General features: G+C 27.3%; 2 protein-coding genes across 3 annotated transcripts in view; one reads left to right on the top strand and one right to left on the bottom strand.

The window, feature by feature from the left end:
- Positions 1-16,241, top strand: part of LOC136976805 (leucine-rich repeat-containing protein 58) — a 29,751-nt gene extending 13,510 nt beyond the window's left edge. For both annotated transcript variants that reach the window (XM_067272181.1, XM_067272182.1), the window contains exons 3-5: positions 1,276-1,492; positions 9,896-10,085; positions 15,217-16,241. In XM_067272181.1, coding sequence (XP_067128282.1) covers positions 1,276-1,492; positions 9,896-10,085; positions 15,217-15,416 — 607 coding nt within the window. In that variant the 3' untranslated portion in view covers positions 15,417-16,241. The remainder of the gene's footprint in view (positions 1-1,275; positions 1,493-9,895; positions 10,086-15,216) is intronic.
- Positions 16,242-16,514: 273 nt separating this feature from the next.
- Positions 16,515-26,075, bottom strand: LOC136976824 (monocarboxylate transporter 12-B-like). Its single transcript, XM_067272212.1, has 5 exons — positions 25,528-26,075; positions 24,974-25,117; positions 23,894-24,868; positions 16,840-16,965; positions 16,515-16,730 (listed from the first exon to the last, which is right to left on the bottom strand). Exons 1-5 carry the CDS (start codon positions 25,739-25,741, stop codon positions 16,597-16,599), a joined length of 1,593 nt encoding a protein of 530 aa, XP_067128313.1. The 5' UTR covers positions 25,742-26,075; the 3' UTR covers positions 16,515-16,596.
- Positions 26,076-27,534: the final 1,459 nt, after the last annotated feature.

Raw genomic sequence — 27,534 nt, 5'->3', positions numbered from 1 at the left:
AAATTTTAACAATTTGTTTTGCTCGTTATGCAAAATATTTGTTGTGCGAGGTGCTCGTTAAGCGAGGTTTCACTGTATAGAAACCAGAAGATTGATGCCCATTAATTATAAGGATGCAGACAATCCCTCCCCCCATTTGGAAGCCTTTATATGAAGTATCTTGAGATTTCATCATCTCTTGAAGCATAAATAATAATTTTCTGAACCAATACATCCATCATTGAATTTCTTATGCTTTTTCAATTTTTGTCATGCGTAATGTTGCAGCCAATCATATCAATATTCTTTTTTGTTTTAAAAAAACTTGTACTAGTTATAATCACTGCTTGAATTTAAATTAAATCTGTTGACTTTTTAAGATGGTTAGACAAACTATAACATTTTTATGAACATGCATGTTTTGCTGGATTGTTTTTTTTTAATGTTTGTGTTAATTTGAATTTTATCTAGTTTTATGAGATGTTTATTTATGTAACATTAATTAATGAAGGATCCAATACACTTTTTAACAGTGTGAAAGTTAGAAATGCTATCTTCAGGTATGAACACACATGAGATGAATCAGCTCAAAATTTATAACATTTACCTTCCTCGGAATCATAATAATCAGAATTCATATTCCAATGATAACTGTAATCCATGTAATATTTTTCTGATTTAATTAAACTTTTGTTCTGTATTAATTATCATTAAGTTACAAATTTCAACTATACTTAAGTGATATATTTTTAATGATTTTTGTTTATAGTTGAATTATACAAATAACCTATAGTATCTTTGATAATAGATGATTATATATAGTATGACTATAGATAGTATGTTTGTAATTATTAATTTCACCTTCTTAATTTTTAAAATCATTCTTTATATTAAATATACATAGTAATTAGTGTTACAAAACAAATTAGTAATTGTCGCTGATATATAATGACATAATTAAATACAGGTTAAGATGTATAAGTTTGTTTTGCTGTCAGAGAATGTCCTAAACTATTTAGTTTATTGTTAAATGTTAAGTTTTTAAATCTTTTTTAATAATTCAAAATTTAATAATTGAGTTTTCAATTTAATTTTTATTTTACAAAGTAATATTAAATAAAATTCTTTTATTTCATTTAAGATTTTTTTTTGTTATAAGTATCAATGGTTTATACATTAATTTTCCGAGTAATTTGTTAACTTTTAAAGTATTAAAATTAAGCTAAAACATTGTTGGAATGTATTCTATCTTATAAGAAAAGAATATTTAATTTTCATTTTTTTATTTATTTTAAGATTAGAAGTTCTGTACTTGGGAGGAAATCAGTTAACAGAAATTCCAGCAGATGTAGGCCAATTACAATATTTACAAGCTTTAGTATTATGTGAAAATAAATTAAGAAGTTTACCCTCAACCATATCATGTTTAAGACGTCTTCGTTCATTAGCACTTCATAAAAACTTTTTAACTACTCTTCCACCTGAAATAGTAACATTACGAGGATTAATTGAGGTATGTTTATTTAAATGTAAATACACATACATACACATATTTATTCTAAATTAATATGTATTATTTTATTGCAAAATATTTATTATTGAAGTTTTATAAATTATTTCATATAGTTATACTTCCAATCATTGAACATACATACAAACATTATAAGTAAATAATTCAAATATTGTTAGATCAACAATAAACTACATACCATAAAACCAGAGTTAATAAAATGAACAACCAGCCAATAGAAAAATTGGAAAGTAGTGGTAGTAGTACTCAGTGTTGTGGAGTTGGAATTGCCAGAATTGGATGTTTTTGGTCAGAGTCGGTAAAATTCTTTTGACTCCAGCGACCCTGACCTCGAAATTCACTATTAATAAAATGTGAAGTAAGAAAAACACTTTTTAATTAATTAGTATATAAAGAAATTTCTTAGAAAGCAGTCATTTCGATAAATTTAGATATCAAAATGATATTAACCCATAAAGGCCATTCCATAGAAAAATGTTATGCATATCTCATGTAATAGAAAATAGCTTTTATTATTTAAGGTTCACCAGTGGCCAAGTAGATAAAAATCACTGAACACTTGTAGTTAGTCGTATGATTGTGCCTGGAAAGTAAATGCTTATGGTATTGTTTTGGGAGCTTATTTTTACCAGAGGTAAGCTCCCAAGAAAAAATTTGACTTTCATTTTGGGTGCCATAACCTTTTACTTAGTGCAATATATTTTTACATTGCAGATATTTTACTTTGGATATCAATTGTTTCTTTTGACTAATTTGACTACTTAATTTTTTCACTGCCTTTCTATTGGTTTCAAGTAGTTTTATATTTTCCTGAAAATAAGAGCTAATTGGTAAATAAGCCCTAGCATGATTTTTCATGATGCTTGTAGTATAAGCCGTACCCCTAAAATAAGCCCCAGTTAAGATCATCAGCCAGATGGTCGTATTTAATATGTCTCTTGCGACCCATGACAGACATATTAGGTCTTATTTTATAACCCAATATCTCCTTTTGGAGCAAAAACTTTAATATGACTCAGTCTTATTTTCAGGAACATGATTTGACTATTTACTATTGCTTCAATATCATAATTTGTTTTTAAAACAGTAAATAGAAAAATAATGAAAAAAGTAAAACCAAGATCAGAATCTAACTGCAACAAACTAAAATGAGAGAAAACTGCAAAATTTAATTAGTATTATTGTTTCATTTTATTTTTCATTGGTTTAAGTTCTTGGGGCACAATTGCACTTGTCTATTCAAGATAATTGATATTTTTACCAAATTTCTTATTTTAAAATTTTACTTTATACTTGTTTAGTTAACTGTTGTAGGAAATTAACTATGCTTGTTATAGCCAGAGTGGGAGAAACTATTTTACAGACCAATTTATCATTCATTATTCATTAACTTATTTTTTTCATTTATTGTAATTAATTTTTTATATTGAAAATAATTAAATTTAAATCAACTTTTCATAATTAACCAATAAAAGTGGGATTCTTTTGACTATTAAGATATAGTGTGTTTCTTTATGTACTTGAAAATTTTTCCAAGATAAATTTGTTATATCCATTTTTTGATTCTTGTCATCAATTTTACTACAACTTTTTATAGAGAAATTTTAGATAAAAATATTTGGATACCCAATGCTGTCTTTCTTATAAAAGGAATCGTAGTGTGATTATTTAAAACAAAATTAAGGTTGAAGTCGCACATTGCAAATTTGCTGGACTTTTGTTTATTGACTCTACCACACTAGTATATGCCTGACTGAGAACTTGACACACAAACTAACACATAACTATCTAATAACAAGAGATACTTAACCAATATTCTCAACTTGTCACATCCCACTTACAATCCAACAAATATTACTAACATGCCATCAATAAAAAACAGCCAGAGAACTGGCTGTTTTGTATTGAGGGTACTATCTTTAACAACAGATATTTTCTGACAACTAAGCTAACAGAATATACTAAATGATAATGAACAAATTCAACTTAAAATCGCATTTCAGAAGGCAGTAAACTTATATACAAAACACTAGTACATACAACTGAATGATTATGACATGTTAAAAGACTCAAAAGTGCTTACAGAGACATAACTGGCTAGACCTGTCACTTTTTGCCCTGTCTAAACCCTTGTATTAAAAACTTCAAATCTAACTAACCATCAAATATTGTTAAAGTATCTAATTTTTTTCCGATAACTTTAAAGATAATTATTTATTATAAGCATATTGGTGAATAAAATTTTTATGGTTGTATTAGATGACTAAATTAAATAAAACTCAGTAAGTAGCATGAGGACTTGATTATTCTATGAATTGGCCATGCTTATATTGAGTTCATTTTGCTAAGTCTCTAACATACATCATTTAATCTTCATACTACTACATGTTACTACTTGCAAACTCTTTGTATTGCTACTAGCAAGTTCTATTTTCAATTGATCACTCGGTATATTTTAACAATGAAGAACGCAGACTTCAATCTATTTCAGTTATCTATTCAGCCTATTTCATTATTATTTTTCAGTTTATTATTTAAATAAGATTTTAACTTCTGATTTTGAAACATTTTGATGGAATATATTTGTTGAAATACCATCAAGGAACTATTTCTTTTGACAAATTGACATTATTCTTTAAAAAAATTGAGAATGATTGGAGATCATCAATGTGTTTTCTAAAAATCTGCTCATAAACTAAACTCTTGTATTCACAAACACCATTGTTAGTATAATTGATTGTTGTATGCATTCTATAACATGTTATAGATGTCATTAACAAAAAATATAAAAATTTTAATTAAAACATATTCAGTTGTAATTCTCATACAAAAAAATTAACTCCTGAAGGAAGATGGAAGATATTGATTTGGACTAAATTAGTTATAATTGATAAAGGAAGAACAGTTAAAGGAAAATAATGCTGAATAAGAAAGTTTCATTAGAAAAAATCTGATTTTCTTCATATCAATTAATATGTAATGTTTTTATGCCTGAGATTGAAAATAAACATTTTCAAAGTAGTAAGTGGATGAAAAGCAATGAATCTAGCATTTCAAAGTATTACTTTAACATTAAAGCTGATTTTAAATTGAAACAAACAATTATTTATTGTGACATTATCACAATCCCGGGCTGCAATTTTTAATATATGCTCTTTATCTCAAATTAGAAGTGGCTTGCCCCTGTACATCATACTTTTCCTTTAACAATAGAGTTATGTCAGTCATCTAATACCTTTCAGGGGAAAATTTTTGAATTGAAATAACATGACTTCTGGTTTGCATTGGAAGTTCTTATAGTTAATTGAGGTATTCTGCTTCAAAGGTTTTCATATCTGGTCTTGTCTTTCATCTACGTAACTCGGTTCTCGAGATTAAGGAAAGACAGATGGACAGACCGATGAGGTGGGAATTTATAGGTCTACGATTTCAAATTGCAGCCTAATTTGGATAAAAATTTCTCTTGTATCATAAACAGTCTCATAAATGATCTATTTGGAGAAAGGGAGGAATATATGTGCAGGAAAACATTCCCAGGTTGACTGGTTTGTTTCTCATTATTGTATTTTCATAATGGTAAATGAAGTAAATGAGAAATTTTTATTTTTAGTTTTGTTGTAAATTAAATATATTTGTTTTTATATTACTTAAAATGCAAATAAATGTATTTAGTTATTTTAAAATTGTTTCATTGGATAAATATATTTCAAATGATGATAAAGTTACAAAAATTCTTGCATCTGATGAAAATTAAATTGAAGAGATCAGTGCAAGAGGGATGTAAGTCCACAAATGTTTTGAGTTATTAGTGATTGTGCTCTCTGCATCTGTTTCCCATCTGTCCATACAATAAAACTATGTACCACACCTGTGGGTTGTTACAAGCAGTTGAAGTTTAAGAGAGTGAAACAAGGGTTGTTGTTGTTTATATTGTAACATGACTTGCAGGCAATCTGCCAGTTTTTCAGGAGAACTTTCTAGAAGAAACTGGTTTTGTAAATCTCAAAAAATGGGTCTATGCTTAAAAAACTGTACTTTTAATAATACTAATGTCACAGCAATATCTTTTAAAAGTAGTATAATTTTAATTATGTTTTAAGGAAGAAAAATACATTTTAAATGTAGAACAACAATGTGTATTTTTCTTCTTTGAAGGAGGTCATTAAAAATGACTGAAAGCATTTAACATACATATCCAGTGGTGATATTCAGCGGGTTCGCACAGGTTTGGCCAAACCCGTTGTTAAAATTTTCAGTTTCCTGAACCTTGTTAAACGCACGGAACATTTCTCAGTGGTTTTGTTTTTTTTAAAAATATATTAAAATATACATATTATACTCTGTAATACTACTAAACTAGAGCCTTATACCCCATTCACACCGAGCATTTCAATCTAGATTGTGAGCAAGTTCGGGGACTATGTCTTGGTGCAATCTCTCTCAACCGTTTCAATCTCGACTGAAACGAGGTTTAATCGCAATCGATTCAAGAGAGTTTTTGAAACTAGATCCAGTTATAAGATCCCACAATCCTACATGCGCAAAATAATACAAGCTGGCCATGAAACACGTGTCGGGCTATGGACAGAGAAATAAAAAGGATATTGTATTACGAGAGATGATGACATCTGTTTACTATGAGTAGTGCCATTCGGGAGGAAAAATTTCTCTGCCTAAAAGAAAAAAAAAGGTCGACAGCACTAATATATTATTATTTCCTGGTCTTCGCCCAGGGTTCGTTACATTCCAAATACACCACTGATTATTAGATATATCGCAAGAAAAGGTATTGTATTTATTTCTAGCCAAAACTTCCATTTCATTTGTCGGTGATTGTCAGGGAAAAATTTTCTGCTAGCGAACCCTTTGTTAAATATTTTGAATATCACCACTGTACATATCAGTATATAATGAAAAGAAAAAACTATTATACACACACAGTATATTTAAAGATAAAAATGGATTCAACTTTAATGTTAAAGAAATAAATCTGAATACATATGAATTCAAATATCATGTATATATATAAAAATCAATTCTTGTTAATTTTTTGTGGTTCATTGGTTTGTTGGTTTGCCCTTTACACAAATCTTTTTTTCTTAAACCAATCTGAATCAAAGTTCATATAAGTATTACTTAGCTTAGTGTCGATTCCAGGACCTATATATTACCTCCGAAATATTGGGGTAGTATATAATTCTGCATATGTTACGTGTAGCACAATCTGTTGGAAGAAAAAATAAGTAAATGCTAATTGTTGCTGGTCTTTTGATAATAGATTGTTGGTTTTTCTAGCTGCTTAATGCCTGCCTAAAGGCATCATTGCTATGGAATCACCTTAAAAAGTTATTCCTTTAGATGATGATCCATCTATTGGGAGACAGATCTGCAGAAGAATTTTGCTAAACAATTTTTACATCTCAGTGATGACAAATTTACTGAAGATCTGGATAATAATTTGATAACACTTACTACATAAAGCACAAATGGATATATGAGAGAGCATTATTGGCATCTAAAAACAAATGTGTTGCCGAATGTATTTGGTAAGGTTTTGCAAGTTATGCAATAGGATGAAAATAATCTTTTATCTTTGTCCAACAAGCCCAAGCAGTTTTTCATTTTTTTACAGTTTTGTTGTTATAAATATTCAGGTCAATAAATATGACCATTGTTTTTATCTTTCCCACTCAATTCCACACCCTCTCAAAAACCCGAGTAACACCAGGCACATGTTGCTAGTAATTAATAAAATTGAAAAGAGTAAGGTTATTAAAAAACTTGTGATTTTTTTAATCCATTGTGTACATGTACAGTACATTTAAATAAATAGTATTTTATAGTATTTTTTCAGAAATATAATAAACATTAATTTGTACTAGCCAAAAGCTTTAGACAGAATAAATAATAAAAATAATAGTTCAAACTGCTGCTAGAATAAAATTTTTAAAGTGCTTTCAGGCTGTGTATTATCAGGAGTCAGTTAGAGAAATAACTCCTGATGATGGGTATAAAGGCTGTAAGATAATGGTATTTTTTTTAAAGACGTTTTGCTCTTAGAGAAGTAGTTTGAATTGGATGAATTGATAAATGATTTTGTGAATTGTACAGTATGTCTGATTAGCATAACAAAAAGATTTGTGCTTTTTAAACATTAAATATTTTAAACTGTTTTTTCAACAGTTTGTTAATTATTACTATGATTATTTGTATCATGATATTGTGAAAAGAATATTTTACCTTGTTTTTTTCAAAGATCCAATCCTTGTTGCTGCTGTTAGTCAGTTAATTGATAAAAAATTGACTTTTTGTATAAATCCAAGTCATAAAAATACGTTTGGTTCATTCTATCATAAAAAAAGAAAGTACAAAATACTTAAAAAATACTATATACTGAAACTAATTAAAAAAATCTCTACAATTTCAGTTAGAAGAAAAATTAGTTTTTTAATTTTAAAATAAAATTCAACGATTCTCTCTAAATTCTGCAATAATTGGTAATATTTTAAAATATTTTGTTTGTACCATTATAAGCAAGAAATTAATGATGATTTATCTTAAAATTATTGAATATAATTTGTTTTGCTTTATGGTGAGGATTATAAAATTGAAGTACCATATTCAAATAGCTTGTTAAAAAAATCAAGAAAACTTATGAATAATAGCATTTATTTATTATATACACATATCTTTATGTGTCAATCAGTCAGTAGTAAATAAATATATGTATATAACACCAATTTATATTCCAGTTTACTTTCATATTAAATATTTCAAAGATCCATTTGTATCTTCAAAGTGAGATGGTCAGTGGATGCAATTGTATTGTATGAGAGATTTGGACACTTTTTTTTATTTAAAGAATTCATGTATTAAAAATGTATTTTAATCTATAAATTTTTAAAATAAATTTTAGGTTCTTTTATTCTTTAATTTTGCATATGGTGATGTTTTAATGAACAAGAAATTACCACCTCCAAATAATTCACCTAATTAAAAATAAACAATAAACCAATAAAGTAAAAAAGAAAAAAAATTGTATATTTTAACTTTTTGTATATGCCTATCTTTATGCTAATATATTTTTTTTTTACATTTTTAAGCTTTACATATTTTTTGAAATGGTGCTTAAAAGTTGTAAAATTTAGGTAGAGTGCATCTTCACTCATTCCTTGAGTGAGCAGTGTGAATAAAATAATGTTGTGTAATGCATAATTGATGTTTTCTGAATGTTTTAATATCAATACACTGTAGAGAAGGAATAAGAAGACTGACTGCATCTGGTGGTAAAATACCTTTTAAAATATTTATGGAAGAGAGAAATATTTTATATAGCCAAAGAAATTGGGATTTTTCAAACTATACAAGGCTATCTCAACAGAATTGGTATGTGGAAAATTAACCAGTTTATTGAATAGTAAATATACTTTGTGCAGTTCAATAATGAGTTTAATTGCATTGGAGTGGCAATGCACTACCAGGTAAGCAATAATCTCCTAGAGATTGTAAATAAAAACTCTTTTCTGGTAAGTATCTGCCAGATTTTTAGACTATAGTTAAGCTAAGGATACTACATAATTTGGCCTGAAAGTTGCATCAGATGGTGATTGTTTATGTACAAATATGGCAATTGAAATATTGTATGAATTACTTTTTACAAATAACAAACCTTAAAAATCCAGCAATAAAACTTTAATGCTTTTGGTCTTAAATTGTTGGATTTTTAAGGTTTTGATATTTGTTATGGCAGTTAATAAGCACTTAATTAATAAATTAGTAATAGCTAATATTAGAGACTATATTTAAATAAATATGTAAGAGATTATTAATGAGAAGCAAAGATGCATTCTAACCAGTGTTTTGACATGGAAGAATAAAATCCTTATCAAATTGTTCAGTTGTTTGAAACTTTGATTCTAAAACTGAATTAATAATTTATTTACTTGTTAACATAAAATTTTAATTGTGTAATATTTTATTTATAATTTTAAGTATTTTTGAGGTGTCCATTTCTAACTTTTTTTAAATTATATGAAAATGAATAGTACTTTAATCTTACAACAGATAAATATTTGTTAACAGTTACAATTGGATCTACAAATGTTAAAATCTTGAATTGTGAAACATTTAATATGTATAAGTATACATGTTTCATTTAATTATATTTGATTATTTAGATCTAGTTTTAGTATTCTTTTATAATTTAAACAGATTTTTAATATGTAATCATTCTAATCCATTATGTTGCCAGTTTAATTTTATGTTAATTATAATGTATGATGATAAAGTATAAAATTAATATATTTAAATTTTCATTTAAAAAAATATTTCATAAACCTTTTTAAAATTACTAGAAGTTTTAATAGAAATTTTTTCTGTTTCTAGTTAAGTTTGCGTGATAACCCCTTAGTTGTGAGATTTGTAAAAGACATGACCTATACTCCACCATCTCTGAGAGAATTAGCAGCAAGATGCATCAAAATTTCCAAAATTCCTTATGGTCAACATGATTTACCAGCTAATCTGAGAACATTTTTAAATAGTGCACAACGATGTGTTAATCCTAGATGTAAAGGTAAGCAAACTACTTTATTTACATGTCTGGTGAGGTAATTTTGAAAAATTGAAAACACTAATTTCTTACTCCACACACAATCTCTGCTACAAATTTGACTAAGATTTTCTGTAAGCAGCAGCTTTATTATTTTAACAAACAAACAACAAAAATCCTTTAAGATGCAGACTTTTTATTTAAACTTCTCACGTTTTCAGTCGGTCGATCGACCACCTTTAGGAAAAATCGAATAATTCCAATTTATAATGAACAAAACCTATTTTTTGGATTATTTGGAATATATCGTTATAAATCAGAATTATTCAATTTTTTCTGAAGTCAATCAACTGACTGAAAACATTAGAAGTTTAAATAAAAAGATCGTATCTTAAAGGGTTTTTGTTTGTTGATTTTTAAGCGCGGGTAGAGAAAAGTTTATTATTTTAGTATTCAATTACTTGAAATGCTTATTTTCCTTTTGAAAATTATTTCTAAAGTTTTTATAGAATTGATATGTTACTGTAATAAACTATACAAAATAACTCATTACTTTATCAGGAATATCAAGAACTGTTCATATAATAAATTGAAATCCATATGATTTATACTTAATACATTTCATTGTTGTTTATGAGTATCAGTGTAAAATTTCATAAATATTTCGTTATGATTTATAACACTAATGAAATTACGGCAATAACCATAATACTTGCAATGCAATATTTTTGATGCTATTATTATGTTTAAATATTTGTTACCAATTCTCAGTTTGATTCTGAATATTGACTATGATTATCTTTATCATGGTATTTACAGCAAAGAAAACTACAACATAGGTTTACATAAATATAATACATAAATTTTTACAATATATAAAACTCAGTTATAAAAAAACAAATTGTATGAGAGAGATTTTCCTTTCAATTTAAATTTTAATATTGTTTTCAACTATGTTATCCTTTTTTTACTTGATTCAGTTTTGACAGAATAGAGATCATTATTAATGTATGGAATTGAAAATTTTTTTATTTACTTCAAATTCTATTAAATTATAATTGTTAATTTTGTCAGATAACCTGAGCTGTATATAATTCCCACTGGCATATATTTTGTAGAAAATTTGCTAGAACAGAATTAAAACATTCAAATAATCTGCTCTATTATAAACCTTGAAAATAATAAAAAAAGATACTAAATACTGTTCAATTATCTTTGGTTATTTTTTAAACTTTACAATAAAACTTTAAATTATGGTAGGAAAGTATTAATGACATTTAGTAATGGTGATTGAATGAATGATTGAATTAAGTTACAGCAAAAAGCCAAAAAACAGTATAGCAGTAAAATTAAGTGTTTAAGTGTTCATTAGCTAACCATCAAAAATTTTTTCTTAGATATTAATTCAAATTTAATCTCTAAGAATGTTTTTTGCTCTACAACTTGTAAAGATTACTGATGAAAAAATTGCACTTTTTATTTCAAGTTTATTAGACACACTATTGGTTTACATTTTGTTTAGGAAAGTTGCTTTATGACAATTCTGTAAGTTACAAATATAAGAACTAGACTGTTGGCAGATTTTGACAACTGGCAAACATTATTTTGATGTAGCCTTTGCCATAAAAACCTGTACTAGTAAAAATGAGGTCAAAAAAGCAATTCTTTTGTGACTTTCTAAGAAAGCTGTAACAGCGAGTTTAGCAAGAGAAGTCGTTCATCATGAATACATTAAAAATTATTTTATATACATATAACATATATATAATAAATTTATTCTATAAACTTTCACTCTCTTCTTTTAGAATCATATAACTTTATTTAAATTTCACAAAGTCACAAAGGCAGGTGATATAAGTGATTGTTTTAAAAAAATAATTAAGCCAAAAAAGTTCAGAAGATAACTGTTAGAAATGACAATGAACATTAACTAACAGTTTTAAAGAGAATTTGATTACACTCAAATTTTTATTTATTTTCTTGATGCTGCCTTCTTTTTCTTCAGATATTTCAGATTAAAATTGCAAAAGTATGTCTGTCTTACAGAAAAATTCAGAAATTTTATTATACCAGATAGTAGTGTTTTTGTATTACTTTTAATATAAATAATGGTTAAAATCTATAAAATTTTAACCATTTGAAGTAATAGCTAAGGAAAGTTCAATGCAAACATTTTAAAATATTTTAACCCTATTGTTATTTTATTGTTTTTTTTTTTTTTTTGTATTATTATATATTATATTTTACATATCTGGGTTAATTGGGGAGGGTGGAAATCTTTTGTCATATACATGAAATTTCAATTTGTAAAGAAAATAAAATAAAATAAATAACTTTTTAACACGGCATGAAATTTTTTAAATGTAAGATTAAAAATTCTCTGAAACTAGAAATTTGAAATATTGATTGGATTTTTCTGATTTTAAAACAGTTCAATTTTACTTTAGTTTCCTGGGTTTTCTTTCCTGATAATGTTTAAGCAATCCTTTTAGAATGGCTTTTCTTAGACAATATATGATTTTCAAGAATAATTTTAATATTTTATTTAAAACTTTTCTTTCAAATTTAAAACACTTGTTTTGATTGTTGAAACAAATTATTTTACAAAATCTTTTATCTGCTCACACAGTTTCATATTTTAGTGTTTTGGAAAGTTTGTCTTGTGAGATCATAAAATGCAATAGCTAAAACAGTAATAATTAAACTGCAAAATTTTAAATAGAAACTATTGATCTTTTAACAAACTTTGAGTAAAACTAAATGTAATTAATTTCAATTTAGAATCTGGTGTAATTTAAAAATTGGTGAAGAAATTTTTATGTGAACAAAATAACAGTTAATTGAAAACAACTGAATTTTAATTGTTTATTTCCAAGATTTGTTAATCAAATTATTATTAATTTATTACAAAAATATCATTATTTTAACTTTCTCAACATCTAAATATCTACTTTTATAAGTAATATTTCAGATAATTATATTACCTAAATAAATAGCATTAAAAGGCTGTTGCAAATAATTAAATGTTTAAAAAATGTTGTTACATATCAGAGAAAAAGAATTTTTTTAAGTTATACTCTTAACACATCATTTTATAGGGTATAGGATTTTAGCCTTTTGGCTGATTTAGATCAGAAAATTCTAGCCAAATTAATAGCAGCTGTTCCATATATAATTGACTCCCACAAGAATTTCAAATTTGTTAACTTAATTTCTAAAGAGTTGCATAATGGAGATTCTTTCCTAGACCAATTATACCCAATAAAATTTTTGCTGAAATTTTGACAGCATTTGAAACAAAAGCACTCATTCAAGAGAATAATAACAATTTCAGTTCAAAAAGTGAAAATGCCAAAGTTATTGAGAGGAGAACAAATATTATGGAATTTCTGTAGTGCCGCTTACAACTTTAAAAATTGAATTAACAACTAAATACAGTATAGCTTATCTAACTCAAACATCTATAACTCAAATATTTCTTTGAGTATAAAAAAAGAAAGTACTTTGTAGATCTCAATGGAATAGCACAATTTGAAGTCTCCAACTTGAATTTCCTTAACAATAATTTTCTCCAAGTCAAAGGTTTTCATGGTCCCCGACAGTAATTTATGTTACTTTCAACTTTCTTGACTCAAATTTTAATATTTATTTTATTCAAAGTGATCCTAATTATTGGATTTCCATGACAGTTGTATCTACCGTCCAACACTAAATTGCAGACAATGTTCGAGAGGTCCTCTCACTTTATCTCAACAAGATGTACTGTTTGATTCAGAAAAATATTCAATGTAACTAATGGAAAGTGTTACATTGGCTGTTTAAAAGAAAAAACCGATCAAAAATTCTTTATATAATGCAAGAGAGGTAAAAATACAAAGTCTCTTCAGAATTGGCATTTTTCACTCTATCGTTTTTAACTGGAATCATCTGTATCTTGAAGATTTTTCCTGCCCTTCAGAGCTTTGAGTTAGAGAAGTTTCACTGTAATTTCATTAATGAATTGTCACTGCCACTGAAATTAGAGAGTACATTACTTTCTTCTGCATGCAAAATTTTACAATAAACTAAATTTATACAAAGTTATGTTAAAATAAAATTATTTGCCACTATCTATAATTTCAACAAATGACATTAAAAATTGTTAAAATCTGATAATTATGACATAATTAACAACTCTTATGAGTGACAAGTGAGATTGAATGTTAAGTGTGGAATATTTTTTGTATTGGATCTACAGTAAAATAAGTGTTGGAAAGTTAGGTATAGCTCTGGAGAAATAGATATTTAGTATTTTCTGTTATCTTTTGGAAAAACTGAGAAACTTCTTGCAAAATTTAAAATTATCAACCTTTCTAGCAGCAGGTCAACTCTACTTTCAATGTCAGTCAATAAAACCAGAATTTTCACTAATTGTTATCTTATTCACTTGCTTACACTGATCACATTAAGCAGAGTAAGTCCAAAACTGATTACAATAAATGGATTCTTCTATATTTTGTTTTCATAAAAATAATTTGATCATGAATGAGTATTGAGATGGATTCATTTGTTTTTCAATGGTGCATATATTGACATTCATAAATAGATGTTAAATATTTATTTATTTAATATATGCAGTATACTTTTTGCATGAGAAAAAATAAATGAATGTAAAATATTTTCTTAAAATTCTTTTATTTAATTAATTTGACACACGTTCAAAATTAAACTTGAAAATAAATTCCTTTTTGTAATGTCCATACTTTTAGATTTTAATTACGTACAGTAGATCCCCCTATAACACGGTAGATACGTTCCGTGTTATATGAATCCATCTTGTACGAGTCACTTAAATACATGAGCCAATTACAGCCTGTGTGCCGGGCTGTAATTGGCTCATGTATTTAAGTCGACCCTCGTGTTATAGGGGGTCTACTGTATCTTTAAACATTCTTGCAGAAAATTTCTAAATCATTTAACATAGACCAAATAAAGGAAAATTGTGAAATTATTTATAATTATTTATTTATGTATATGATGTACACAGCACATTTTATTACTTAAAAATGTTTCATATAAAGTTTTTTGTTTTTAATTTTAAAATTGTGCAAAGTGTTTTATTTTATATTATATTTTAATATTATAAATGCTATAATTTCAAAAATTTTTTAAACAGGTGTATATTTTGACACAAGAGTAGAACACATCAAATTTGTTGATTTTTGTGGAAAGTATCGTTTACCTCTGTTGGAATACCTTTGCTCCCCTCTATGCCACACAAGTCCAGCATTTACGTATAGTAGTTCCGATCCGGAATCCTCCGACGAAGAAAGTACTGTTCCCGCTAGTAAACTCAAGAGAGTTTTATTGGGTTGAGAGCCTATAAATTTTAACTGTGATTTAAACTAAAAAGTTTATAAAAATTTAAATACTGTTTTAGAAGTTTATATATAATGTTCAGAATATTGTTTGTTAAAGTGTTTAAAAATCAATTTTAAGAAAGCAATGTTTCTATTCATGCCATTTTTTTTATTCATATCATTCTTTGTTTTTTGATAAATCACTTCAATATGGTTTTTCTGTAATTTCTTAAGTTTACTTTAACAACTATTTTTATTGAATACATTTGAAAATAAGAGAGTTTTTTTTTTATATAAGTTTTTAAAACATTTTTACGCAATAATTATATTAAAGTGAGTTTTAAAAAAAAAATTATTTAAAAGTTTTACTTTTGAATAAAAAGGTGAAATTGTTATTAAAATAGAATTTTTATACTTGTATAATTGAAATAATTGCAATTTTTAGAAAAACGAAGTATTCATAACTGTGAATGCTATTTGTTTTATAATTAAAAATATATTCCTGCAGAGAATTAAATGCAATGATATAGTTTATTATGTAAAAAAACTATTTTAATGTTTTATTTTTGAATATGAAAAATTATAAAGTCAAACTATGCGTGTTGTTTAAAATTGTTACTTGATATCAAGAAAAAATATTATGGAATTCTATGGTTAAGACAGAATTATAGGTTTCATATTTTATGCTTTTTGTTATTGATAAATACAATCCAATTGTGTGATTTAACTCTTACTTTCCACATAAATATACTTGTTATAAAATTTACAAGTGCCAAACTCATTTTTTGTTGAAAATTGAAAATATTCAAGTTGAAGTTTTGAATAAATAAATTTTTTATAAGTCTGGTATTTAAAATTTATTTTTAAATATTTTATTAGGACACAATTTTTACAAAGTCAAATCATAATATAAACTAACATATCCATTTTACAGGGTATACTGTAATAGAACAAACTAAAATATATGTGTATTTTTGAGTAATAAATAAAAATATTTTGTAAAATCACAATAAAAACATATAATACAAAATGTAAACGTGTAATAGGAACATTCACTGAAGCAATTATGATTATTCTAGTCTTACATTATCCTTTAAATTTCAGGTAATAATTTGGTAAATAATATATCAAAGTTATCTTCAAAATATTGCAGAAGAATTCAAGTCTACCATTGTCTTAAAATACTATATTACAAGCTAACAATTATTCCTTGCTTTCTCCCATCTAGCAATACAGGGTAAAAAGAAACACATGAGACCAGAAACAGCTATCACGCTTCCTGCGATATAAAACGAAGTGTCGTAGCTTCCAGTTACATCAAAAAACCAACCTGCAAAACAGTTTGAAAGTTAACATTCATAAGAGCAAATGTCACGTAAGTTACGAACACACACGTCAGCTGGTAATTATTATGTCAATTATTTATAAATGAATTTTACCTGCAATGGGCGATCCAACCATAGTTGCTACACCTTGAAATAAAAGGATCAAACCAAAAGCATTTGTTAATTTTTCCAGTCCCAATAATTCCACAGTTATCACCGATCTTAGAGCAGCAAAACAAGCTGAAAAATAATAATAATAATTCATAAAAATTAAAGTTTTACAATTTAAAGTTATGATTAAATTTTACAAATAAGTCTGGAGTTTTATTGTAAGCTCTTAATTTTGTTATTGTTTGCAGATATTTTGTTGATTACAAGAGCAAATATAAAAATATATTCCTAAAATAATTATAAATCAAACATACACTACTATAATGAGCAATTTAAAGGGTCTTTTCTGCTTTTTATGAGAAATTACTAAGTACTGTACACTACAGTATATATGTTTCTCTGAGTTCAAGTGGAAAAAAGTGGAAGTCCTTTTGATAACAGATAAATCCACTTCTATGCAGAGAAACAAATGTACTGTATACATGTGTTTCTCTGCACAATACATACAATTTACAGTACAGTAAACGTTACTGTACTGTAAATTATCCTTGTAGAGTTGATGGGAGGCTATTACTTTAATCTCTCGACAAAATTATTACATTTCTCGGAAGATCTTTACATAAACTGACCACATTTTAGTATTGCCAATACGGGACATCCAGCGCGCAGTCCTTTCCGTGCCCGTGTCCGCGACCATTTTTATTCAGGTGAATTTAAGTTTTTTCGTGTAGAGTCTAGCGTGCAGCAAAATAACGTCATTTTGCTGCACGCTAGACTCTACACGAAAAAACTTAAATTCAACTTTACCGAACCGCTATACATACTTTGCGTATGTATACATAAAAATAGAAAGGCCCTTATAGTAGGCAGCAAATTTCAAAAACATACAATTTTTATCGGAAAACTAAAAATAACTGCCTGTCTGCTGATCACGTCTAGAGACAGGATGCCAAACGATCTCACCTCTATAACAATACAAAAATAATGAATGCAATAGTTTACTTACAGAAATGCATGTTTTTAAAAAGAATCATTATTCTAAACAGAGAATTTTCCAAGATTCTTCGAAATTTGGAACATTTTTTCCAGGAAATCATTGAATACGGGGTATTTTGGCATTCTGACAAACTGTCGGGACAATGGGGAAGAGGATCAAAATACAGAACCATCCCGTACAATACGCAGTGGCGCGTTATCCTATGAGCAAAAAGGACAATTGCCTAGGGCCTTCACCAACAGGAGGTTCCAAACCAATCTTTTATAAGAAAACATTTCCCTCAAATTGAGTAATCGGAGTATTGACCATCTTTGCTTTTTAAAATCTTTAAAATATACAGTAATATTTTGTATTATAATATGTTTTACATAAAAAAGAAAATTACCTTCTAACTTAAAAGTTTGATCCAAGTTCATTTTGTTTTTCTTTAAATTTGCAACTCAATTCAAAGGCATTTTTGTTGTAAGCAGTTTCCAACAAACTTTAATAAACTTTTTCTATTTGTGAAAATTTTTACGTAATTCAAAGGTATACATATTTTACATAGCATTATTAATATCATTTTAGAGACTGCAGGACGTATTATTAAGTTACTTAAAAATACCATTCGATTTTAAGATTTAATTTATATCTTAAAAATAATTAATTATATCCCAGGATCTCGGGGAAACAGTTCACTTTTTCCTCGGAATCCCGGGACAAGCAAAAGACCGGGAAATGAGAAACCCTAGTTGAGGCAATAACCGCTAAATTATTTTGAAGTTAAGTTTAATGACATTTTTCAGCGTGACGAAGCATTATCACATATCACAGCGAGGTGATGACATTCTTGAATAAGCAATTGCCTAAACAATGGCCAGCTGTTCTCTATAAAACAATAATATACCGATCAAAATTTCGAAAAGATGTAAATGAGGATTATATGATTGACATTTTGGATCAGTTTCTATCGGAAATGTTACAGAATTAACTAAATTAAAAACTGTATTAAGCAGTTTTATAATCTTCCTTCGTTAAATATAATAAATTCTCTAATTATTTTAAATATAAGAGACGAAAACATAGATTAATACTTCCTTTCGATAACAGGTGGCATTTTAATCACGTTATTCAGTTAAAGATGTTGGTAGTCAAGGCGTTATCAGAGAAGTTTATTATAAATATTAAAGTTATATCGTGAATGCTATTAACATATCGACTATCATTTTAATATATACAGGTCAACATATAAAGGAGAAAACACTTAACGCACAAAATCAAACCTAAATGAGGAATTATCGTTCATATATAATCCGGGAAACATTATACTGTATATTGTTAGATCAAAAAGTCAAAGACTAACATTTATGTTATTTCTGATAGAATTATTACATGAGACAGAGTGTAGGAATGTGTGTTAGATTATTCTATCGTTGTATAATGTAAGTAGACAAGAAATCAAGTTCGATGGCTGTTTTTATCCACGTAATTAAATATATGTTTAAGATTCTTGAATAAATTACTATATTTACATAACATCTATATTAATACTGTTATTTTATTACTACATTTGTTAAAATTATATTTTTGTTATATTTATTATGATCAGAAGATGATATTTGTTTGTCTCTGTCTAAAATACATAAAAAGTGAACATTATCCTCTTAAATGGTTTAACTTGAAATCTATACAGTTGAAACTGTCTATGTTCATCTCGAAATTTATTTTCCCCCTGCATTTTCAGCCTAAATTTAATATGTTTTCCGTGTTTATCTCATAATTTTCTTCCAAAATCTTTATATCACAAATTATGGACTGAAGTATCGATTACAAATTCAGAACTGGGCGACTACATTTTGATAGCATAAATTGCAGTTGAGAAACATCTTGCAATACAGTACGTAGTTGCAATTAACGCTGTTTTTCTCAGATTGGATGCAAGTTTAGTCAAGAAATCAGGCATCAGAAACTATTGACAAACTATTTCTGATAAGATAAATCAAAAATTCCTAATACCGGAGTATACCGTAGTTGTTATCGTATTAATAGAATACCGTACCTCCAATCAAACCTATTAATGTTTACTGTGTAGGAACCTCTGTATGTCGAATTTTTCTCGTTCCTGAGAGATTCGAGTTAGGTTCAACTGTATTTAATTTATATGGATTATCTTTTTAATTTACTGTTTTTGATATTGATACTAGATAGATAAAGATTTTTAAAACTGGAAGTTTAAATTTTTAGTCTACGCTCTGTTTTTCCAGAATGTTTTCCTCATCAATAAATCTCGAAAAGGTTCGGCACCCCTGTCCTATATTATTGTATGAGTTGATCTTGGGAGTTATTTCCATTAAAGATTTCAGTTTACAAAATATGAATATAATGGTTCTTCCATTAAAATAAGACAATATAGAATTGAATTGAATCTTCACAGAGAAAAACCATTACAAAATTATGTATAATAATAAATAAGATAACGAAAATCGTAGCATATGTAAATTACTTTATATAAATTTAAATATGAGCAATGCCAAATTTGGCATTGCTCGTATTTTTAATTTCAAAACGATAACAAATAAATTACTGGAGAAACTGGGATAAATCCGGGAAAAAATCTTTTAGTGTATCCGGCATTGATAGTTTCGTATTTCGTTACTTAAATATACATTTATAAATCAAAACAGGATATTTTGAGTATGAAGTTGTCCAAGGAGTCAAAGAAAGAGTTATCTAAACATACTTGTGGATAATGATGATAATGCGGATAAAACAACGTTTTTATAGAAAGGAATTAATTAATTATAAAAGTATTTAATAGTACTTTTCTTAATTTTTATAGACAAATACAAAAATTTCTTTAAATATTTTAGATAGCCAAGAAAAATTCAACCAATTTTTTACATAAATAAATTCGACTATTTTTAAATATCAACGTTAAATACTCAGCAAATTTTTTTGCATTAGTTTGTTTACATGAAATGCATAATCGATTATGTACCGCATAAGCAGTATTATTTTGAAACCGGAATTAAATTGTCCCGTAGTCTTCTAAGAGCTCGTGACAACAAACCAAAAACTAAGAATGGTATACGTGTATAAGATTCAGTGAATGTTCAGAATTACAGAAGTGAGGTCTTCGATAATTAGATCTTAAGTTGTGCTGTACAGGAGAAAGGAAGAGCTGGGAAAAATGCCCGTTCTCACTTTCTTCTCGACGGTCCTGATGACATTTTTACTTTCCTGGCTCCATTACATATATATATATAACAGAGGAAAAAAATATGGTCAGTCAAAAAATGACCCCCTCAAGATTATTCATTTTTGGACTCAGAGGACCTACAAGCGTCCAGAAATTAAAAAAAAACAATCGGAATTTTTCCTGTATGTAAAATGTTTGTATGGGGAGCACGATTTTGTTAACCGTCTTTGAAGCTTAATAACTCCTATTTTTTTTGTCGAAATTTTCTGAAAATTTGCAGGGAGGTTCGAGTATTATGGGAATTAATGCTATTAAATTTTGGTGGTTTAAGATCGACGGGATAGTGAAATAGAGAAGACCATATGTCATATCTCTAGTAGGGTCGAACTTAATGAAAATTTTACTCGTTACAATTTTTTATAAAACCTATCCCTAGCCTCAAAATTAGCTTTTTGCCATTTTATAATAATTAAAAATATAAAAAGTTTTAAAATAAAATCTCATTACAGATGACGCCACATACGCAGTTTTAAATGTTGCCGGGAAAGTTAAGCAACTCGTTGCAAGACTTTAAAAAAAAATTATCGTTAATAGTTTCACTTACACAGTAGCATGTAAATCTTTAAACCTACAAAATCACAAAATTTATTTAAACAGATGTATAAATAATAATAATACTGTACAATATCGTAACACAAGAGAAGTTTTCTGTATGTTTATTCCCGTTTTTTTGCAGAGAAGCCAACTTCTCTCTAATCAGAGGGATTTTTTTTTGGCAGGAAAGTTATATCTTGAATAAAATTACATACTTTTCGTGAATTAAAAACTCTTTCGTAACTTTCACTACGCAATTGATAATATTTTATTCGATACAGATCGCGGGAAACAATGCAATTATTAAACTTAATACTAACTTTCCCGAATTTATTGACAGAAAAAAACATTTTTTAACCTGACTTAGTAAATATTTATGGTTTTGCACGATTGAATTAATTTAATATATTTATAAATGCATATTGATTGACTAAAAATCAAAGTTTAGGAGATGCATTCGAGATAATTTTTCATATATTACCCTACATAACTCGAATCGTTTATACATTACGATCTGATTGTTGTTATGTAATAGTAGACACTGTCGGGCAATAAATTATATACGAACTTTATAACTTTATAAACATTCGTCTAATATTTAATGCGTGTTGCTTTAACATGCCGGAAATTCAAGTAAATCGAACTCTAATAATCAATTTAAACGTTTTTCGTATTGACATAAAAACAGATCTATATTTTAATTTTATTCTGAGAAATTTTAAATATTTTATTTGTATTATTACTAATTATTATGTACAGTATAATTTCATATTTGTAATATATACATAGATAAGTATTTTAGTCCTGGAACTAATTGCTAATTGATATTATTATTATTAGTTTTGTTATTGCAATAGTTAATAATTAAAACTTTGCAGTACAGCTTACTCTAAGTTTATTTTTTTCTTTGGGAGAATGTCAAAATATATTTTGGTAATATTATGCAAACCAGAACTTTTTTCTTTTTTTATTACATAACGTTAGAAAACTTTATCACTAAACAGAAGAGAAAAATAGTATGGCATCACTAAGTAACAAGAGTAGTAAGATGTAGATAAACGATAATTTTGGAGATTACGTAAAAGATTATTTTTAGCAAACATTTATTCGTTAACGCGGATATTTTACTGAAAACCTTCCTTAAAACTGAGCATAATTAATTCTCTTACATAATTCTATCAATGAGTTTTCTCTATTAAAAATTGTTATTTAATAATGGAAGAAAATAATTTAAAAAAGTCAATATCAATAAATCTGACTTTCTAAAGGTTATTTAAATTTACACAAATAATAAAGATTATAAACATTTTTCAAAAAGAAGAAAAAATGTAAATTGATAAATATAATAATTTTTACTTATTTTTAATTTTACATTATAGCAATAAAATTTTAAATTAATAAAATAAAAATCTAATATTAGTTTATCGGTTTAATAATAGTTTTAATAACAAATAATCCAACTTCTTGTAAAATAATAAATTTGAAAGAATTAATTTTAATTTTATCAACATTTGTAAAAGTTTAGTTTTTAAAGTATTAGTTTTATAAATATAGCAATATTCTACAATAAATATACACTTTATAATAATTTAATTGATTATTACAGTACTTTTTTTGAAGATAAAATTACAAAATATAGAAATATGATATTGTTATATTTATGAAATATGAGAATAATAATATTTCGAATGTATAAAAACTATTCTCCTATATTAATAAAACAAAATTACTATTTAAAGTTGACCCTTTTATGGACGAGTTTTTCTTGTTGTGTCCTTTATATAATTTTATCAAATTTGATAGACATGAAAATTAATATCAAATAAGTAAAATTGATAAAATTGAAGTCGGATTTACTTAACCCATCATAAGATATCAAATATTGATATTGCTTTAATGGAATTTTGTTTGTTTTGCATGAAATATTGATAATGTTTTTAATAAACATTTTAATTAAGGTGTATAGTAACTAATGCTTGTGGTCCTGCCTATTATATTATAAAATTATAATTTTTTAATTTAAATATAAATTATGTATTCTTATCGAATTTAATATTATTTATCGTAGACGATCAATTTAATGAAGGGATTTTTCAATTATGAAATAAAATATGGAAGAGTTGTAAATAATTAAATTCTTATTTAATTATTTTTCAGAAGGTAAAAATCTTTATGAATTATTTTTATTTATTATTTTGAGTTTATTTAGACAATAAATTAAATATTCCAATATGATATATATGATAAAATTATATAAATAATAAATTATTATTTATTTAAAAACTTACCAATAGAAAATCCAAAAATCGCACCGTAGATGACTAAATGGGTATAAGTATTCAAGAAAGGGCTAAGTGCAGTAGCCAAACCTCCAATTGTCAAAGCGCAGTTGTTAATAATCAGAGAACTGACTTGAGGTTTGTCGGAAATCCATCCACAGAATACTCTAGCCACAGTGTTTGTTATGCCAATAACTGATAACAAAAAAGTAGCATCCTGTGGAGATATTCCTATTAAAACGGCTCTATCGACTATGTATACAAACGGTATGAAGAATCCAGCGAGAGTAAGAAATCCGGAAATGGCTAAAACGAGGAAGGTGGGGCTTTTTAATAAAGACGTGTCTAACAATTGTCGGAATGTATCTGTCATTACTGTGGAACTCGTAGCATCGCAGGCTTCGGGTATTCTTGTAATGCTTTTATGAAACTGTTCTAGATCGGATTGAGATCGATATTCTCTAAGTCGCATCACACTAGCACTAAAAAGAACATCTTGGCGGTCAAATGGTCTCATAAAATCTTCTCTTCTCGGTGGGAAAGCGCTAGAATGACGTCTTCTCGATAAGTCTCTGTTATCTGGTGTGAACGAAAGACTCGTAGCTCGACCATCCGAAGAACGTTTCAATCTTATATTGAGCAAGTAAGGCGCTCTTAATTTGAATGAACTTTTAGACGATTGACGTTTGGAGAATTTATCAAAATTTGGTATATCTTCTTTCGATTCGGAAGAATTATCTTCATTCGGCACTAAAGGTCGAAACAGAGATCCGAATACGCAGCAATGCATGATAATTGATGATAACAGAAGAAGGCAACCACGCCATCCGTATGTTTCGTTTAAGTAATTGACAATTGGAGGCATTATAAAAGCACCCACTCCCGAACCACATACTGCAATACCTGTAGCAAATGCTCTTTTTGTTTCGAAATAATATCCGACTGTTACGATGGCGGGAAGGTAGATGAATCCAAAACCAATGCCTTAAGCAAATATAAATTAAAATAATAATAAAACACACAAATAATATAGTTTATCATTAACTTTGTCCTCTAATCTTCAATTTATTTAACTAATTTAAAACTCACCTCCCACTATACCGAAACAAAGGCAGATATGCAGAAGAGTTTTGGCAAAAAAACAAAGGATGAATGCTATAGAGGATAATATACTTCCAGCTATAGTAACAGGACGACAGCCAAAAGTGTTAGCCAACGCGCTAACAACCGGACCTGAAATTAAAATTATTCTCCATTAACAATTAATATAATTCTGAACTTTAATTAACAAATCATTATAAGCATTTGCATTGTTTTGGCACACTTAATCGGGATTTTTCATGAGCTAAATATGGCAAACCAACTTAAGTTATAAGATTAATAAAAATATTCAGACCTAAAAAAAGAGCTATTTAATGATAGATAAATTTAAATTTATATCAGTGTCAAGAGATGTAAATTTACATCCTGTTCACCGGCTATCTTCATCGATGTACGAGTTTTAATATAATGCACGTAATATAAATGCAAATCTTCTAGTTATAATAAATTGGAATCACTAATACTTTCGCAAACATATTGCAATAGTTCATTATTTTAGACGATTATTTTGTTTATTCTTAAACGGGTCTTCAACATCTTACCTGCTAGAAGATAAAAACCTGCAAGTAAAGAGCCAATCCAAGCCGTCCTTCCTTTACTTTCGTCGAATGTTATAGAAAATTCCATTAAAAATATCCCAGAGGAAAAGATAATTCCATCTACTATAACGCTGCAACTGAAGGAAGCAAATACCACCATCCATCCCCAACCGCCGTCTGGAGGTTCAACGAACGTTGGAATGGGTCTATTGGCCATTAATACAGTCTAAGACAAATGTTGTAAATTTTAGTTAAAGAAGTAAAAGAGTTTAACAGATTTAGTTAGTATCAGTTCAAGAAGATAAGATGTCACAAGACGAAACCAACTATATAATACACAAGTTCACAATAGAGCGGAAGCGAATCACACGCCCATTAGTGCTGTCATTTATAATATAAAACTGTCATTCATAATTACTACAATGAAAAACGTTCAAAGGGATTTCATAACAAAAAAATAGGACTAAACAGGACTTACGGAATAAAAAATTCAAAGTCGGAAAAAACAACTTATAGTTTTTGATGGAGACAAAAATAGACGATGGATATCAAATCCGTACTGACATCGAATGAGCTGCAATTAGTGTGAGTGACATTGCCTGTCTATTACATTTAATATAGAAGTATCCTGTCTTCGTACGGTAAAAGTATCCTGCAAATAGGGCAAATATATTTTATAAACATGCAGAAAGAACGGAGAAAGAAGCGCTATTAACAACTAAAATCGAGTTTTTTAAGTGATAAAATGCAATTTAACGGTTAAAGATATAAATGTATTTTTCCAATTCGGAGAGTTCTAGAGATTAAAAAATTTCTATAATCTTTATTAACTATCTGTAATATATACGAATAGCATCTTTGGTATTTCAATATTAAAAAAAGAGTAGAAAGTAGAATAAAAAACATTATAGAAATGACATTTTCAGTAAACAAAATCATTTAAACTATGGAACATATAAACTATAGAAATAATTTTTGTAATTAAAATAAAACAAGCATCTCTTTCATATAATAGAATACACTTTTAAAATAATATAGATCTAGAAGAAATTGATTGAAGGCATTTCTATTATAATGCAAATATAATAAATATAAATTATTATGATAAAAATGCGTTTTTATAAATATCTGTGGTAAATGACAATTATCTACAATACATTTTTAATTTTCACATAAATTTTATAGAAAATAAATTGTCATAAATTGTAATTTTAAGTTTTTAGATTTACACTTATACGAATAAAATATTAATTAGTATTACAGTAATTTATTAAATAAATATTTTTAATTAAAAATGTGAAATTCGTATTCAAATAAAGACTTTGACATTCGCTTTTGAACCGTAAATACAATTGTCTTAGATTTGTACAATTAAAAATTCACTTATTTTTGTTTTTTATGCTTCGGATATGTTAATATATTTCATTTTACACGTTGAAAGCATAGCTTGTATACGTTTACAAATTTCTTTCGATAGTTTTAAATACCAGTATTAAAGTTTTTTAAATCATAATATAAGTTAATTGTTATCAAGAAAATTACTCATGAAATAAAGTTATTTAATTTCGATATTTTTAATGCACGTCATTAATAAAAAATGGATTATAAATTCTGATCAGTTTTACGAACCACGACTGAAAGATGAGCAGCAATATCCGATCCGAACTTTGTTCATAACTTAATCACGATCCTTTACAATACTTATGACAATAAGCGGATATCATCTAGTGGCGCGTTATCCTATGGGCAAAAAGGGCAATTGCCTGGGGCCTCCATCAAAAGGAGATCCATCCAATGTTTTATAAGAAAATATTTTTCCAAAAAAATTTCCCAGAAGAAAACTTTCTGAAATGGACATTATACGCGGAAATCCCTAATTCAATTTTGCTTGGACCCAGCGCCGTAATTGGCCTTTTATGCGCCCGGTGCAAGCTTCTGTAACTATGCCCCAAAACTTGGTCCAGGTCATTTCTACGTCCCCCCCGAGTCTGAGCCCTGTGCCTGGGCACT

The sequence above is a fragment of the Centruroides vittatus genome, unplaced genomic scaffold, assembly GCF_030686945.1.
Source record: "Centruroides vittatus isolate TY-2023 unplaced genomic scaffold, ASM3068694v2 contig_425, whole genome shotgun sequence".
Lineage (NCBI taxonomy): Eukaryota > Metazoa > Arthropoda > Arachnida > Scorpiones > Buthidae > Centruroides > Centruroides vittatus.
Note: the sequence above shows the minus strand (reverse complement) of the source record. Positions and strands in the feature narration are given on the sequence as shown.

Bases quoted from the DNA above. Each gene is read 5' to 3' on its own strand.
- LOC136976824 (XM_067272212.1), bottom strand. From the start codon at position 25,741: ATGGCCAATAGACCCATTCCAACGTTCGTTGAACCTCCAGACGGCGGT. The intron at 25,118-25,527 runs GTAAGATGTTGA...TTTTAATTTCAG, and splicing joins AGGTTTTTATCTTCTAGCAG to GTCCGGTTGTTAGCGCGTTG. The intron at 24,869-24,973 runs GTGAGTTTTAAA...TATTTGCTTAAG, and splicing joins TTGTTTCGGTATAGTGGGAG to GCATTGGTTTTGGATTCATC.